The following is a 17,748-nucleotide window of genomic DNA, read 5'->3' as shown; positions in this document are numbered from 1 at the left end:
TTATAGTAAAAGATGGAATATATCAAACTACAAAGTAAATATATACACACAAAATGAGCTACTAGAAACACAGAATATTTATAGTATTCCAAACAGAATCAAGGTGTCATTACTACTGTTATATTAAAGATACGATTTCTTTATTTAGAAACACCACTTACCAATGAATAGAGAGATTTCCTAGTTTATGCTAGTGCCATACAGTCTGGATATATCATCACCATTTTAATCACACTCCTTTTTTGACATATTAGCTATCATTTTGAAGAAGTTCAACTCCTAGCCTTTTGTGCTAAGTGCACTTTATATGTTAAAAAAAGAAAAGTGTGGTTTCCTAAGGAAATGAAGCTCATGTCTCCACATTCTTTCTTTGCAAAAATTATATGTCTGTCTGTGCACCGCAGAAATTAACCTTCAAATACACCAGCCCATTTCAACTACATTTCGCAGGTGGATAGCACTCTCAAGCTCCTACAAATTTCCTGACCAGATAGAGGTCCCATTATCACTTATGTTGAGCGATGAAGTTTCCTTAGGAGAACAGTACTGTGAATTCTTCATCACTGAGAAAAGCTTTCAGTAATGCTCATGCTTTATTAGATGTCTGAGAATTCCTCCATGAAACATGCACCTATAGGAGACCGATGTAACTAGTTCTGCTTCTCGCTGAACAACTAACTATATTATAAATATCAAAACCAAGGCACAAGTTACACTATGCTAGACAGCAAACTTTGTATCAACTAAATTCAGAGAGGCTGCAAAAAGGTGGATTTTCTACATTTCTGATAAAAACATCGCAATTTTGAAGTGAAAGATGTGTTGAAAGTGTATTAGTTTACACCATGAAGATTTCGTTTTGAACTTCTGAGATTTTGAAGAATGTGATTTCTATAATGGAACAAGTGTTCTAGGTAGAAAGCACTAGAAAGTCACCTATTTTTTTCCTAATAAGAATTTGTTACAGAATTTCAGAGAGGATTCTGAGGATCATGTATAGTTGTCCTGCACACTGGCCTTGAAGAACAGTTTGTGCTCTCATTCAAATGTCTGAGACAACACTCAGAACCAGACAAACATCTGCAGTATTATCTGGGAATGGACTAAAGAGCTGAACAGTGCTTCAAAACTCATGGAAGAGAGGATTTTTCTGCATAAAGATGGATAATATTTTCTGGAAAGTGAATTTTCCTCTAGGACCCCAATATTTAGGAAATACTTGGCACAGGAATTTTGTTTCACTTTTCTATATCTCCCATTTGTAGTACTGTTTATAGTTTATTCAGCTTTTCTGATTGCTTTATCTTTACCTTGATTCCACTGGGAAAGGTTCATAAAGGAATTTTTTGTAGAAGTCTTTCTTAATATCATGAACTAGAATTACAGCTTTTCCTTGGTCATCAAATTGTGGTCTGCCAGCACGTCCCATCATCTGAAGTACATCTGCCAAAGAGACAATAATGTATAAACCAAATGTATTTATTTGAATGTATAAATACATGTATTTATGTCTGTATAATGTGCAATACAGGATTTTTTGATTTCTGGCCTCATATGCCCTATTGGTTTTGACACATCTAATTTCTTTTTCCATCTCAGATAAATTTACGATGAGCTTCTTTCTGGCAGAGACTATCGTCCTGCATACTTGAAGACCACCCACTGCAATTGAATCCAAGCTTACATCTAATATAAATTTCCTCTACTCTCCCCTTCCATTCCACATCCATCCCTCGTTTGATCATATGCAATTAAAGATGACGAGTAAGAGAACTCATGAAGGCTACAAGGGCAACTATCTAATTTCCTAGTTTTCAAGTATTTGACTTCACAATAATAAAATTCCCTTGTATAAGCTTTTTTGCTGTATATGATTTCCTAGGTTTTGAATATTTTAGAGATAAAATGGCAAAGGAAAATTCTAATTACTGACAGCTATGATCTTTACCACTGAAACTTCAGGACAAATTATATTAGTTATTAGCGCTGGAGATGGTTTTGTATCATATGTTGTCCCTATATCAGATCACGATATACAAATTTAAAAGCAGATACAGTTAAAGCTTACCTCTACTACTCTGCCATACACTATTACATGCAAATACACGTTAATGATGTCTATAAACACAGAAAATACTAGTTTACACAAAACATGCTCAACTTGCTATCTGGCCACCAAGATAAGTATGCTTATCATCTATTTGTTTGTGTCTTCTCATAAGCCGAGAAGTGCATCTGTATAGGTTGTTTTGCGTCTCGTTCAACAGAGCTCTGATTCCTTTTTGGTACCTCCAACTGCTATTTAACTTTGAAGAAACAATGGAAAGCAATTCATAAGTAAGTTTTACATCTTAATTTTAAAACTTTTTATGTCTTCTTTATTCTCTATGAGCTCTATCATACCTGCACAACATGTGGCTTGCAGTACCTGGCATTTTGAAAAGTGATTTCTTGGCTTCAGAATCAATAAACGTTTGGCCCAATGGTCAATTGGGCAAGGAAATGCCAGAGGGTATAGAATGGGATACAGCAATGGACCATGACAGGAGGAGCAGCTCGATGACAATAAACAGCTTTTAGTAACACATTTTCACTTGCATACCCATGTGCTATATAGACAACTATGTTTTTTATCAGTTTGTTCCTTTTGTTAATTTAGGGGTGACATGAAAAAATGTAAAATGAAGCTAGTTTGAAAAGGATGTTTCTGAATGGGTACCTCTACAGGAGATCACCTGCACAGGAGGGTGATGAAACAACTTCTTGCTATTCTTATGTGGTGAATTAAATTGTGCTTAATACCATATAGGAATGGATTTACCAAAAAGTGTCAGGAAATTAGTTTTGCCAATATCCACTATGTAATAATCCAAACCCAATATTTTCTTTACTGACTATATGTTGCTTGGCTGCTTTTGACTTAACTCCTGAAATGTTAAATATGATCCAACTGGCTGACTAAATGTCTGGTAACTGAGAAAAGGCCTTCCCCAAAACCTCTGACTTCACTCAAAGAAACATTTTTACTTATTTTGAAATTACTAAACACTCCAGAATGATTTATTCTGCCCTCAGCTGCTTCCTTGGAGCCAAATGCATCCCTGATACAGAAAGGTAACTTCAGCAGAGAGAAACCAAGTTATACCATGATGGAACAGTTAAGGCATAACTTGAGGGCAGCATTAAAGACAGTATTGTGAAATTTTGGAAGTATTTCAGAAAGAAATTAATTACATCTTCATTTTATTGCTGCTGCAAAACTGTATTACCTATCCACAGAAATTCCAGATGCATAAATATTCTCTAGAAAGTTAAAAATAAAAATGCTCTAAGCAAACCACACCACATGTTTCTTCATAAAGTAAGGAATCTGCATTTTCTGTTGCAGTGCAGACAACAAAATCTAAATGCTTCCATCACAGATGGTGGTATTCAATCCCCACTCCCCCACTCCCCATCCCCTTTATTGAAAATTTGAGAATTGAACAACCCCCAATGTCCAAATCACCTGAATTCAAAATGTCAATAAACAGTATGAGCATTACCTAAAGTCTTTGTGAGTACTTGTACAACAGATTTCTAAAATGGCATAGTTAGTCTTCAATGCTTATTGAATTTCTGATTTTGTTTGAATATATTATTTTCTCTATTACTGATCTTTGAGAGTCCCACAGGTTCAACGTAAAATTTAAAACTTCATCTGATTTGTTTCCTCATCACTTTTCCCCATTCAGTAATGAAGTCAGTTGTCACTATTCTTCCAGTCGGGATGAGCGAGATACTACTCTGCAGAGACTGTTTGTACTAAGTTTACATCAGCCAAAGTCTGTCACAAAATGCAAGTGTGCACGGCTAAGATCCCAGGTCATACCAGAATCTTTGAACAAGAGAGTTGGTCTGGAAATTGATCCCAAGTTTCCTGCAGAGCACTAACCACTAAATTAAACTCTATTATGGGTTACTTGGAGAAGTAACCCCTGTAGTATTTTCAGTTTGAACTTTTTTTCATTAGTAAGCTTCTCTTTTTGAAAAGACAGTGCGTGGTTAAAAAGATGCAAGCTCTATATTTACATTACAAATAACATTTAGATTGTCCTTAGGTTTACATATCTCTGGTGTAGTATAGCATTATTTAATAATAAACTTTCTCTTTCGAAAAGAGAATTGGAAAACAGAACAGGAAACCTGGAATAAATTTAGCTTGTCCTCATTCTTCAAGCTTAGTACCATCCAGACAAATATTCTCCCTGTCTAAACTCTGAAAGAAGTTGTTCCATGGTTCACTTTCCTAAGCTTGTTGAAAACAGTGCAGAACATTTTATGAGAAGTGGAGTTTACTGGAGCCAGAAAGCAATAAAAGTCTATACCAAACCAGAAATTCAAATATTTAATTTAGCTACTTATTTCTGAAGTATCACTTACTTGAAGTATCTCTTATATTACTGAAGATACTAGACTAGTTAAGGTTTTTCATTTACTGTCAAGTGACTACGTATAAATTTTATGTTCTCATACACGTGCGATTCAACTGCTGCATTTCAAACCATGGCTAAGTTTACTGTTAAAAATCTGTTTCTGCTTAAAAAATGAAAAAAACCTATTTGCATGCATGAAAAACTCCTTTTATACAATTAACTAGGTAGCTAAATATGACTTTATATTGTCCCTTTAATTGTTTAATGTCTATTTTGGATGATAGACGTTAAGGGAATTTAGCATAAAAAAAAAGATTGCAAAACAGAAACATTTTCATTATTACCTAAATTTTTAAGGGTTCTCTTACAACTTGTATTAAACAAAGAAATCCTTTCCTCAGCACTTCTAGTCTCTACCTAGATTAGGTATTTTCAGTGACAAGTTACTAAATAATTCAGATCATTTGCATATGCTTGAAATACATTTCAGCATACGAGTATTTTGATAATTTATGTGAGTACCTGTAATGGGATAATCCACGTAACGCCTTGTTTTTCCATCATAGTATTCTGTTCCTTTAACAATTACTAAATGAGCTGGAAAATTTACACCCCAAGCTAATGTGCTTGTGGCAATAAGAACCTGAAACAGAAAGAAGGATTAATGAGGTATATGTAACAAAAAGCCAACTTTTAAAATTCCACATAAAACTCATTACAGCAGGATTCAAAGAACAAATGTACCTGGATTTTGCAGTTCACAAATAATTCTTCCACAGTTTTCCTGTCTCTTTCATGGAGACCTGCATGGTGCATGCCTATTCCAAAAGCAAGTGTCAGCTTCAGATTTGACTCTCTAACTGTCACTATAATGTCATTCATCTGTAACAGAAAGTATAGTTGCATGTTTTAAAACAGATTACTCAGAAATTTTAAACTTTGAGGCTTGTTACCTTTTTTTTTTTTTTATAGCAAGAATAATTTGCTTAACACTGTTTAAACAAACAGGAAAATACAGTCTTCAGTCTCTGAACAGTCTGGTTTTAGTCTAAAAATAATCAAATATTATATTTATGATGGAGGAAAATACAAAATGTACATGACTTTATTGACACACTAAGTAGTGCAGATAAGGAAATGAAAATGCTGAAAATATCTTGACAGGTCTGGCAAATGCTATGCATTCTGCTCTGTGTTTGTTTAATGCAATCCCTAGTATCAAAGGAGTTAGAACTGGTATAAAAACATAGCAAATCCCTGCAACCAGTAACATAATAACAGTCATGAAAAATAAATTTGGCGCTCTCTAACGTCTATGAAAAACAGACACAGTTTTTCAGTTTGATAATTCTGCAATTATTCATCAAAAAAGTTTCCTATTCACATGATGAAATGCAAATTAATTTGAAATTTTTTTTGAGTGAGTTTGTAATTCATAGACTCAAACCCTGTAGTGAATCCCAACATACAATAAGTGTCTTCATTTAAAACTTTTAGAAGTCCAGATGAAAAGTTATTTTTTATTACTATTACTATTTTTTTCAAATATCATGTCAACGACTACTTGGAATCATTTTAATTATTATAATTTTAACTATATTTCTTGCCTATGTTTTCAAGTAGTAAATTCCATAGGCTTATTTATGTAGATGACCTCTGTGAAAAGCCCCTCACTAATTATGAACAAGAGCTTTGTAACTTCTGTCTTGTTTAGTGATTTTACCCCTCTATATTCCTTCTGTTTTATTTCTAAGACCATTTATTGTTTTATGTGATTTTAATATAATTATAGCCAGGAACTTTCAAACCTCATCTCTTATTAGTGGTTTCCTGGTGCCACCAGCAGTGGCATGATGATACTGCATACTTATGGGCAGCAACATTCACAGTTAACCCAGGAGGTATAGCCAAGGTTAGAGAAAAAAACAGTAGTGCAGAACAAATTACTCAGGGTAACTGAAGAATCTGGACTGAGTATTCAGTCTCATCTCAGACTGAGTATCTCGATGTACTGAGATATGATACCTGCCCGACTGAACTGATATCTTCATTTCCACTTAGGACTCTGAGGTGTTGCACTTCTGATGTTCAGCATTGTAACCTTCTCTGAATGTTTCCTGGGTTTTATAATTAATTTTTATAAAATTATTCACATATCTAAACCCAAGTAACATATGTCACTACTATTACCAAAAAAATCCTTAAAAGGTACAAAAAAGCCCGAGAATATAATAGTCCATATTCAGGATATAAAAACCAAACAAACAATATAGATTTTGTAAATCAATCAATTTTGTCATGAAGCTCAAATTACAAAGCATTTTAAAAAGTCTATTTGTTGAAGTAGTATTGACTAACAGAGCCAGAACCGGTGGAAGTAACAGACAACCCAATTTAAAAAAAAATATTGTTCAAATTTTGGCTTGGTCCAATCAATTTGATCTGTCAATGGAAGCTCCTAAACTATTTTCCCTCACAATGCAGCTACCTGAATGTTCCTGAGAGTTCCCTATATTATAAGACATGGAAGATTTGTTGTACAAACTGAGCTGGCATGTATAGAAGAAAAGGATGCTTACTGAAGAAAAGAGTGAAAGGGACTATAAAACACTGAAAGGAAAGGAAGCAGAAAGAAAAAAGCAGTGAATTGAGAAGCGAAGCGGGGATAAGTCTATTTAGGAAAGGGAAACAAGAAGAGGGGTAGATAAGTCGAAGAGTAAAGAACTGAATGAAAGGAGGATATGTTAAAGGATAAAGTTTATCTATCTAGATACAATCAGCAAACCTTTGATTTCTCTAGTCAACATGTAGACATGTGACTGCAGTGTAGACAACATGAATTATGACCCATCTTAAAGATTTTTTCTTAGACAAAAAAATAGCTTGATAAAATGAGAACCTGTATACTGTTTTCACTACAATTATGACCATCAACATACATTACTAAATATATTTTTGAACCTATTAATGCTTTTTGTGCTATGAATGTATGAAGTGGTACTAGCACTGCACAGGCTCCTTATGCTTAGATGGACACTTTGAGAAATAATAGTTATATGTATACATTTCACGGGGAATGAAGATGAAAAAGTAGAAAATGACACTGGCAAATGTCAGAAAAATAAATGAAAAAATGAATGCATTTACATTTTACTCAATTTCTGCATTCAAAAATTGACAAAATATATTATATTGCTGAATTAATTTTTCTCCTCCCCACCAAGAACCATCACCTTATGACAGTTATGTCTTTAATGTAAGGGAAGAAGCCAGTTTCAATGAGATTTATTTCATTATTCACATGAGCAGAATTTGGTATTGGGAAAATAATGAACCTAAATTCCCTTTTCCTCCAGAAGAGTACAAGGATCAAATTAGCTGATTTGGATTAGTCTATAGCGATTAGACTGCTCCTTCAGCACATGCAGTTTTACAATGTTAGTTATTTTCAGTATAGAACCTGAGCTAAACCTTTTGCCATGTACTTGCCAGCATAAAACATCCTAAATTCACACTGCTGGGAATTTATTCAAAGATGTTCTTCTTGCTTTTACAATCAGTGGTGGTTATTTTTTTTTTCCCCCTCTGACTTGTATTACAGCGGTGGCCTGTGGTGCTGTTAGTCATACCTGCAAAGCAGTGTAATTTACCACAGGAAAACTAAAGAACCCTTAGCAGGAGAGCTGGCGCATGTACTACTATCCTGTCATTTTAGCAGCAGGGAATCCTAGTCATTTTTAGCTGACCCCTTACTTTCACATAAATCGATGTAATAAACATAACTATTTTACCCATAGGCACAATCCAGGGCTTAAAATTCTCATGACAATTTATTTAAAAATATAACTGTCTTATGTCGGTGTAGTGTTAAGAATATTATCACTTTCTATTAAGAAATAACGGCACAATTAATAGGTTCATTAACCATAAACAGATGCAGCATCGTGACTATAAAACAAATCTAACATTTCTGCATAGTTATAACTTCATTACTATTTATCTTTCTGAAAACAACTGTAATGTTAACTCATAAAAGGATAAAGAAAATATATTTTATCTGAAGAATAGTAAAAGTATATTAAAAATAATACAAGGAAATATACATGACATACTGACATAAAAAAACGCTTGTACAACACCGATGCAGGGAACTTAATGCAGGGAGGGATTTCTCCCTGGACTCCAAGACAGGCAGGATTGGGCTCTTGTGGAAAAGGTTTTGCTATCCTTCACAGATTTTTTTGATGAAGAAACAAAAATATCTCCGGTGCTTTCCTAATATTAGGTTGATTAGGAATCCACTTTTTAGTAAAAAACTTTTGAAAACCAATTTGGGACTCTCGTACCATTGCAAAATATTTATTATAAAAAATAAAGTTTATTTCTACCTTTTATATTCTAATGTCTGAACAAGCTAGATTTTTCTCAAACTAGTAAGTAGTCATTTTCTTTGTTCCTGCACATATGTAAACTGTTGAACCATTTACTTTAAGCTAATAGAACTTTTTTATATTTTAAATTTATTATACTTAAAAAGCTTTTGTAGAAAGATAGGATTCCATTTAAGTAGATACATTACCCTGTGCCTGAAATACATTCCAGTCAGAGTATAATTCAGCAAGTTGATGACAATGCTGGCTCCAAAAGAAAGGAGGAGACCAGATTGGACAAGAATGAGCTAACAGATTGTGCAGCCCAATTCTGTCCCTTTGAGTGTGATATATTGTTTCAAGATGCTAAAAACCCATACTTTCTCAAAGCATATCTGTTGTGCTGGTTTTCCCATTTTCACAGAATCCTCATTATTAGTACTCTCTACTCTTTTCAAAGCACGTCAGACTCAGACCATATGCCACTGAATAATGCTTATCAATTGTCTAAAATGCCCAATAGAAGAAAGATGTGCCAAACAAAAGAATCGTGAAAGTTATGAAGTCTTTTACAAAAATAATTACATATTTCACATCTGCTACAGATGTTAAGTGAAATAAAAACATCTCCTTGTTATAACTAAATGTTAATTTTTTATGACACACTTCTGTGTCATAAAAACAACATCTTGTAGAAGGAAGTTGAAATTCTATAATGAGTGAAACACTTAGAAATCATTCTTGGGTACCCTCCTGATCTTTAAAGGCAGAAAAAAAAGTAATATTATAAAATTATTTTTGATGAAGAGTTGACTTATACTCCAGAACTCTCTTACACAAAACAAGATGCCTAAAACACCTCAAATAAGATTATTCAAGAAACCTTTTAAAATATGGTTTAAACAGTTGAGAGATATTATTAAAACATATACATTTAACACTAAAACTCTCATCTAAAAGACAGCAATATACCTATCATGACACAGACCAGATTCTTCTATTCCTGTTTTATAGCATAGCATTACCTCAGAACATTAACATGGAGATAATATGTTATTTGATTTAAAGGTTAGAGAAGGAAAGTCCTCTTTTGTTTTTCCAACAATTTTGGGGATTTTTTTTTTTTGGGGGGGGGAGGTTTGTTTGGGTTTTTTTTAGCAATGCAAAACACATCTATATGGTAAAATTTAATTCACTTTCATGCATATGTCTATGCATATTTCCACATAGTGTATGAACACATATACAAATATACAAATTAGTGCACACATGTTCATACACTCACATCTCTAAAACTGCAAAATCAGTATGGGCCTGATTCATTCTTTTGGAGTCAATGAATGTCCTTCTGTCAAGTGCCCTTGAATTCAGTGGAAGCTGGCTATTGTCTGGTATGGATGCGATTGAATATTACAGTAGGTATGTTTGTGCTAAAGGATTTTAGTTATTTCTAGAGGTTTCATAAAGAACGGTCTTAACAAGATGCAGATGGTAAAATGATGCACAAAGCAGAATGCAAAAACCATTGTGGTTTAACATTGTAAGTTAAAACTGTACATGGGTACATTTCTTCTCTGTCCTTGCACTGTAAATAAATAAAAAAAAATTCCTTCTCTAACCTTTAGAGAAGTATCTGGCCAGGGAATAAATTTCTTAAAAATACCCAACAAAACAAATAAGAAAACACTCCGCTTGTTTGCTGGTGAGAACTGCATTCTAACTTCAAACAATAAAAAATAAATACTGCTTTGTACTTTTGTTTTAGGTTAAAAACAAAAAGCAGTAAAAACATTAGAGAAAAATAAATAAACTGAAAACTTGATTCTAATAAATTATGTTGTAAAAAGATTGCAACATCTGCTGCCACCACAGATGTAGATGCAATTTCTGAAAAAATAACTTGTTCCTCTTTAGTCAGCTCCTAATGTAGAACAGTATAACTGATCTTACCCAAGCTTACCATCACAAACTGGTGGCACTGTCTGTTTCTAAAAGGATAATCTGAGCTGTCGTCCCTTTTAACAAGATAAGTAATGAGTCACAAGCTTCAAGGTGACAGTCCTGGCTGACAGATCCAAATTAGAATTTTGGCTAGAAAGCATATATTTTAAAATCATTTCATGATTATACTAAAAAGCAGGGTAAGCATAAGGTTTTCTTTTTTCATTGGCACGTTGGCATCAATGAACAACAAAAAGAAATGAAGAATTACTCAATTTAGAGGGGCAGTCCTCTCTTTGAGATGCACTGCCTATTCACATTTCTGTCATGATGCACCTGTGCCTCGTAAGTATAAATATGATGATCTTTACAAAGTGATGTCTACTGAAGAGTCCTTGCAACTACTGCAAATGGCAAGGAAGGCAGTTTTAGCTGCTCCTTCACTCTTTGGTGAAAAATGAACCCTGTGTTGGGACTGCAAATTATAAGAGGGATAGAGAGCTAATTTTGGAATGTTTATGGACAATGCACCCTACAGAAAAAGAAAAAAACCCAGCTCTAAGGCTCTAAGATAGGTAACTATTCTTTCTTTGTCAAGAGACTGTCCACTCATACTCTACTTTGTGCAAACTGTGGCAGTCCTGCTTAAATCCTGAAGAATGTCTGCATGTGCTATGCATAGCAACTGGCAAATGTAGGGATGAGCTTTGAAGTATCAGCTACAAATCTCAGTAAGTAGGGTATTTCAACATCACTGGAGGGTTCCTTGCCCAGACTAAACTAGACAGTGGACATTTTTTCATAAAAAGCATGCACATAGCCTGAAAGTTAGTTGGATAGAATCTATTAAACAGATCTAACTATTTTTGTGCAACAACAGGTCCAGTAGAACTGGAAAACTTATCACTACTAGAAACCGCAATTTTCATCAAGTACTGTTCAGTCTTATGAAGACTGACTGCTGTCTCAACTTTCTGAATACCTTTCAACTTTCTGAATACTGTAGGAACCTGGTTATGAGCAGGAAACTGTACATCAGACATGAAATTCAAGGAAATCATCCAGGAAGAACCACCTCCAAAACTGAATGGAGCCACCTGTAATATATATTTTCAGTAGACAGATGTAGAACAAAATTCCTGCTTGACTATAATTCAGTTGCACCTGTTAGACTACTGACTCCTTTGAGGGAAAGAACATCTTGTATGATTCCTCCATGATCCAGGTATGCTGTTGTCTACTTTGGTGGCAACAGTTGAAGGATTGTTTCTGTACATCATTTATACATACAAATATGTATTCCAGAAGCTTCATACAAGTTCATGTCCTTTGAAATATAACTGATTGAAATATTGTCTGAATTTGATATTGGAGCTGGGTGGCAGAGATGGGGGTGGATTTGCCTGTTATCTGAGAGCACTGTGAAGAGCAGCAGTCCGGAGTTTTGTGAACAGAACTCTTCACATGCTGCAAATCAGAGCCTGATTTGGCACTACCACTACAGGGAGAATATCTACAGACAAGATGAAGGAAGCTAAGATGATGGCATAGCTGATAAACAGGTAACAAAGATCCAGTATTGGTCTCTCCCCCACTCCAATCCCTCTCCCCTAAGGCCTGAATCTCTCTGTTACTGTCACAGAAAAGCTGCCATGCAGGGTAATAGAGAAAAATCACTTTTAATGGCTGTAAGAATCTGTGTCTACCTCAATATCAGTCTTCCAGACGTTACTATAGATCGCATTGTTTACAGCATTTTAAGAAGCCTTATGAAGTCTACCCACTGGGAAGCTAACATAACATAGGCTAACATTTGGCCATCGTGTAGCAAAACCAATTACACCATTGAATAAAACTAACCAATGAGTTCTCAAAGGGATCTTATGTCATCCAGAATTAGTATCATACAAATAAAGCTGAATGAAGAAAAATGCCAAGGCCTGTTGTAAAAAGCTTGTAAACTTTGTATACATCCATTTATGAAAAATCTCTTATATCTCAACATACTTCACAATTAACAGTTACAAATATTTTGAAAATAAAGTCATTTGCCTGTAAATTCCCCTAAATGAACACTGGTTGGCAAAAAAAACAAATGTGAAAAACTGACAGGCAACAAAAAAGGTTGTTTAAAGACAACAATAATTTATTTCTTCTAATTGGTCCATTTTTATCCCATATGAAATTGAGAAACACTTGAAATATTAGGGCAAGTGTTTAAGACAGGGAATTCCTACTATAAAGCAGGAAATACCTACTATAAAGTAAGTATTCACTAGCACTACTTTTAATACTTAAAAGTGCTATAGCGATATGGAGAGAATTTTGTCTATTTCACCTAGTCCAAGCCTGACTTCAATATAACTTGAAGTTAGAATTTTTAAACAAAAAAAAATATGGATAAAGAATTAAGCAATACATACACTATGTATATAGCACTACTATAGCTTTGTCCTTTGCTTCAATGTCAAATGAAACTCAGGCTAATCATGCTCATTTAAAACACAAACCTACAAACTGGTCTCATAATTACCTAAAGAAATGTCCACTTGAAATTGTGGGTAGTTCAAACACAATTGTGTTCTGCATAATAGTGGCAAGATATAACAATTTAGGATTTAATCATCAGTCTTTTACACTTACGTAATCAGAACTGAGTAACTCGGTAGGTATCTTATGCTCCAAACATTCAGCCTATTAATTCTAACACAAATCATATGCAAATGTCATTAAACTAATAAATGCAAAGTCTGTTTGTCCTTGTTGGCTCCTCTTTCAAAACCTTCAGAGGTTTATTCTGAAACATACAAAATTCAAAGACTCCTAATAGAAAACTCTTTTCCAGCAAGTGAAGAAGCTTCAGTTACAGTTCTTTTCAGGATAGTAGTGGCTCACAGGACATGAGGAAGCTATTCATATTAATGCAAGTCATTTAGGGCAAGTTGCATGTTGCACATTCTAATTGTAGGTGAGATTACTGCAGTAAACCAGCACAAGGTACTAGAGTACTATGCAGTAATAATTTTGATATGAAATGTTTCTGTTACGCTCAAGGAAACGTTAAATAGAGGTTACACACTTCGAAAAGCAGCACTGAATTGAGACGTGCTTTAGTACTAGTAGTTTATCAGCCAAGACATCCATTTTCTCTTTTAAAATCCATCCAAAAGAGCAAAGATACAGATGTTATGCTTTATCTCAGAAAAATCACACTTTATTTTTTTTTCAAAGAGCAAACAAAATCAAATAACCTTATCTAGAAACCTATACTTTTTGGCACATAATTTTTGGTATACAATTGTATAACTATTCACATAACTGTTGATATATAAATATTCATACAATATTCAGTTTGGATCTTGTATTTGTAAGTCATGCATTTTGCTGTGTTTTGGCCCTATATTGTCACAGAAATTCCTATGCAGGTCTGCATCCATTAGAAAAACTAACTTCTAAAGTCTAGGAAATCTGAATATTAACCAAAAAATTGTTTTGAAGCAATGATATATTATAATCAGGACCATTAGTCCAGAAGGAAATAAATAATTCTGTATTCAGAGCAGGTGCCAAACAAAGCGCAGTAAATAAAATCTAGTACACATTTTGAAGAATGCAGATAAAAAGGAATATTGAATGGTTGTTTATTATTTGACCATCATTCATGTTTTGCAATAAATGAAAGAGGATTTTTTTGAGAAACAATACAAGAAACTGTAACTAAAGATTATATTGCTTGAAAAAGTATAAAAAATTAAACCTTTACTCCAGCATTGCTTAACACCTGAATGTTTCACTTTATGTTCTTTTAACAAAGACATCAGCAGAAGCTGTCATTTTTTTGGATAACATTCATTTATTTCATTGATATGCAAGACTGAACCATTCCTAAACAGTTGGTTCTGCAGTATATCTATATACCTATATATGTATGAATATAGATGAATATATATGTATGAATATAGATGAATATACATATATACACACAGATACATATGCATATACATAACCCTCTACACGTAAGAGTTATCTTATGAGATGGATGATTTTTCTCCTAAAACACTGAAAGAGATTTGGTTTAAATTCCAGCTCAACATCTATATGTCACAGATTTCAAGCTGTAAACTTTGGAGAACACTATTACTCTTTCTTTTACTCTTTGTATTATTTTTGTATCAAAGACTTGTACCATGTGATGTATGTTATCTGGGACAATGGATCTAGCATTAATAATAGATATGCAGAAAAAACAAATCTAAAAGATTTTGCATTCTAAAGTTCAGATCTTGCAAATATGCTTATAAAGTCTTAATGCTGACACTATTTTTAATACATATTGAAATGTAGCATATGCATAGCTGTTTCAAGATCTACCCTCAAATGACTTTCTTCTTTCTTTTCAAGCAAACATCAATAAAATAGAAGCAAAGCACAAGTAATGCAGGTAAAATGATTCTACCTCTCTTTCATCCATCTTCAGCCATTGTTTGGGATCATCCTCGGTGGCTAGGAAAGCTATCAGATCTAAGGCAGTAAGCCTTGTCTGACGTCTGGATGACACAAAAATAAGAACAGGCTTGGCTGGAGAATGACTGCGGATTGCTGTTGAGGAAAACAGAACTTGAGAATTAGGCCCGTTAATGACAAAAATTAGTTTCTCTTTGCAATACCTAGACAGCTGATATACCTCTCTGCAGATGATATACAGGTATGTATACTTAGTCTCTATTCTGCCAGATAGGTACAACTGAGGTGAGCATATACCATCTCTGAATCAAAGATCATATAACTATGCTTAGCTGAGTTTGGGTTAATTTGCCGTGCTACTTCAGTGATCACTGTGGGCTAATTAAGAGAAGCGGTTTAGGAAAAAAAACCCACCAAACCTGGACAAGCTTTCTAGACTTCAAAGCCTGTGAATTTCTCTATCTCAGCCTAATAAGTATGTTATGTTTTTTCTGCCCTATTGGGATATGTTGTCTTAGGCTACGTGCCATCAAGGTCCAAAACTTGCTTTCTGCCTGACCCAGAGCTCAGACTGCATGAACTCACGTCTGCCTGCAAAGGATCACTTCTATCTACCCAAACCAGAAAAGGTAAAAAAAGGTAGAAAGTGACTTTTCAATAGCTGCTGTGAAAGTGGGCGTTATGGTACAAAAGAACTTTGTTTCTGTTGTTTACTAAGTAGTCTGACATATTTAAACCAGTTATGTTTTAAGACTTTTTAAAAAAGCATTTCTTGCTCAGCCCATGTTTGAAAAGTTTCAGGTTGCAGTGAGATTTTTATGGTCTCAGGAATAAGTATTGCCATGGAAATGCTAAAATAACCTTGACCATATCATGTCAAACAAGTGGGGAAAAAAGCCCTCAACAAATCATACATCTACAGATTTTGTAACATCAACAAGCACTAGAAGGATAAACAGGTGTATGTAGAATTTCAAATACTCTCTCTCAATCTCTTATAAATCCATTTGTGTGTTTTCTCATGTAATTCTCATTCTAGAAATTAAACTTATGTATTGTTAATTTCTGAGAACTATTTCATACTATCCACCATCACATATTGTTTCCCAGTTCACGAATACTACCCAGCATGTGTTCCTGCACATACACACACTATATAGTTGTGAAATTACTGAAATAGGATAATTCATGTGTATTTATACCTTACAACTATATATGCCAATATATCTATATATTTTAAAGGCCCAGCATCTAATGGATTTTTGTTGCTTCAGGAACAGGTGTGGCAGAGCAGCCCAAGACAGATTTATTGTTCATTAGTGTTTTTGTACAATGCTCTTGTGGAGGTGTAAATAATCTGAGCTGTCAAGATTGGTCTCTAGTCCACAATCAATACTTTGCTTCTGTCATAAGGCTAATTAAAGCAGCTAAAAAGTCACCTCACAAATGTCACCTCACAATCAACAGCAGTTCACATTACAAAATTTATTTTGGAGGTTATTTTTAATTGATATAATAAATATTCCTTATGTAACCAAAACAAAACATGTTCAAATAAAATACGAGAGTTTTTCTTAAGTCTATCCTGCTTGCCAGCTTTGTTAAGAATAAAAAATTGAAAACAGAAGCATATCTGGATGCACTACAAATTTTGAATTTTATGGTTATTGCTTTGAAACTAGAATTATAGGAGGTTAGCCTGACTTGCAACTTCTGTTCACAATTTTTTTAATGCTTACTACAGTGGTCCATATGAAAATACCTCAGCAGATTAATATGAATAGTTTTATTGCTTTCTAAATTTCAAATATTTTTTACACAAATGTTTCTTTATGGTGTCAAACACTAAGAGAAAACACATTTTATTTCCCCTTCATTAGCACTAATTTTATTCTTCTGTTCTAAATACATTACATTCCTCTGTTATATGTTGCATTTGCAGCACACTTTATGTTTCAGACAAATAGCTTTGGGCCATTAGCAGAGCAGATTCCCCCTATACATGCCAAGAGTACATACAATAACACATGCTGTAAATGTGCTGCAAATGAACTGTGTAAAATGCTCAAAGTCTTTTTTCTTTTGCAGAAAGAAGGAAAAGGTCTAGGACTTCTTGCTTACCCTGAAATGCAGGTTTGTTCATGCTAGCCATGCGAGGACAGTAATGCTGGCCTGGGAAGCCCTGAATGTGCACCTCCAGAGGAACTGGGCGTACTGATGGTCGGAAGTTGAACAGACCCATCTACAAGAAAACATTTTTTTCAAGTTTAATCTTGAATTATCTTATAAATTGCTATTTTGTTTTTCTGCAGCACAAATACATACACATCTTCTGAAACATTTTTCATACCTGATTAATATTTAGCCAGTCAGCAAGGTCTCTGGCATTTGCTAAAGCAGTGGATAAACCAACTACTCTTACAGGCTTCTCTGTGTAAGATGAGATGAAGTTTGTTCGAGACACAATGACTTCCAATACTGGGCCTCTCTCATCCCCTAGAAAATGAAAAGCCCATTGAAAAACAGAAAAAATAAAAGGTTCAAATGTCAAAAGGCAT

The 17,748-nt window shown here is 34.2% G+C and overlaps 1 protein-coding gene across 3 annotated transcripts in view; it reads right to left on the bottom strand.

Moving 5' to 3' along the window:
* ASCC3 (activating signal cointegrator 1 complex subunit 3) overlaps positions 1-17,748 on the bottom strand; it is a 288,767-nt gene that overhangs the window by 53,895 nt on the left and 217,124 nt on the right. For all 3 annotated transcript variants that reach the window (XM_074819458.1, XM_074819459.1, XM_074819460.1), the window contains 6 exons: positions 17,541-17,686; positions 17,312-17,432; positions 15,183-15,325; positions 5,160-5,297; positions 4,938-5,058; positions 1,311-1,443 (listed from right to left, as the gene is read on the bottom strand). In XM_074819458.1, the coding sequence (XP_074675559.1) occupies positions 1,311-1,443; positions 4,938-5,058; positions 5,160-5,297; positions 15,183-15,325; positions 17,312-17,432; positions 17,541-17,686 (802 nt within the window). The remainder of the gene's footprint in view (positions 1-1,310; positions 1,444-4,937; positions 5,059-5,159; positions 5,298-15,182; positions 15,326-17,311; positions 17,433-17,540; positions 17,687-17,748) is intronic.

This window comes from Strix aluco, chromosome 3 (genome assembly GCF_031877795.1).
Source record: "Strix aluco isolate bStrAlu1 chromosome 3, bStrAlu1.hap1, whole genome shotgun sequence".
Lineage (NCBI taxonomy): Eukaryota > Metazoa > Chordata > Aves > Strigiformes > Strigidae > Strix > Strix aluco.
Note: the sequence above shows the minus strand (reverse complement) of the source record. Positions and strands in the feature narration are given on the sequence as shown.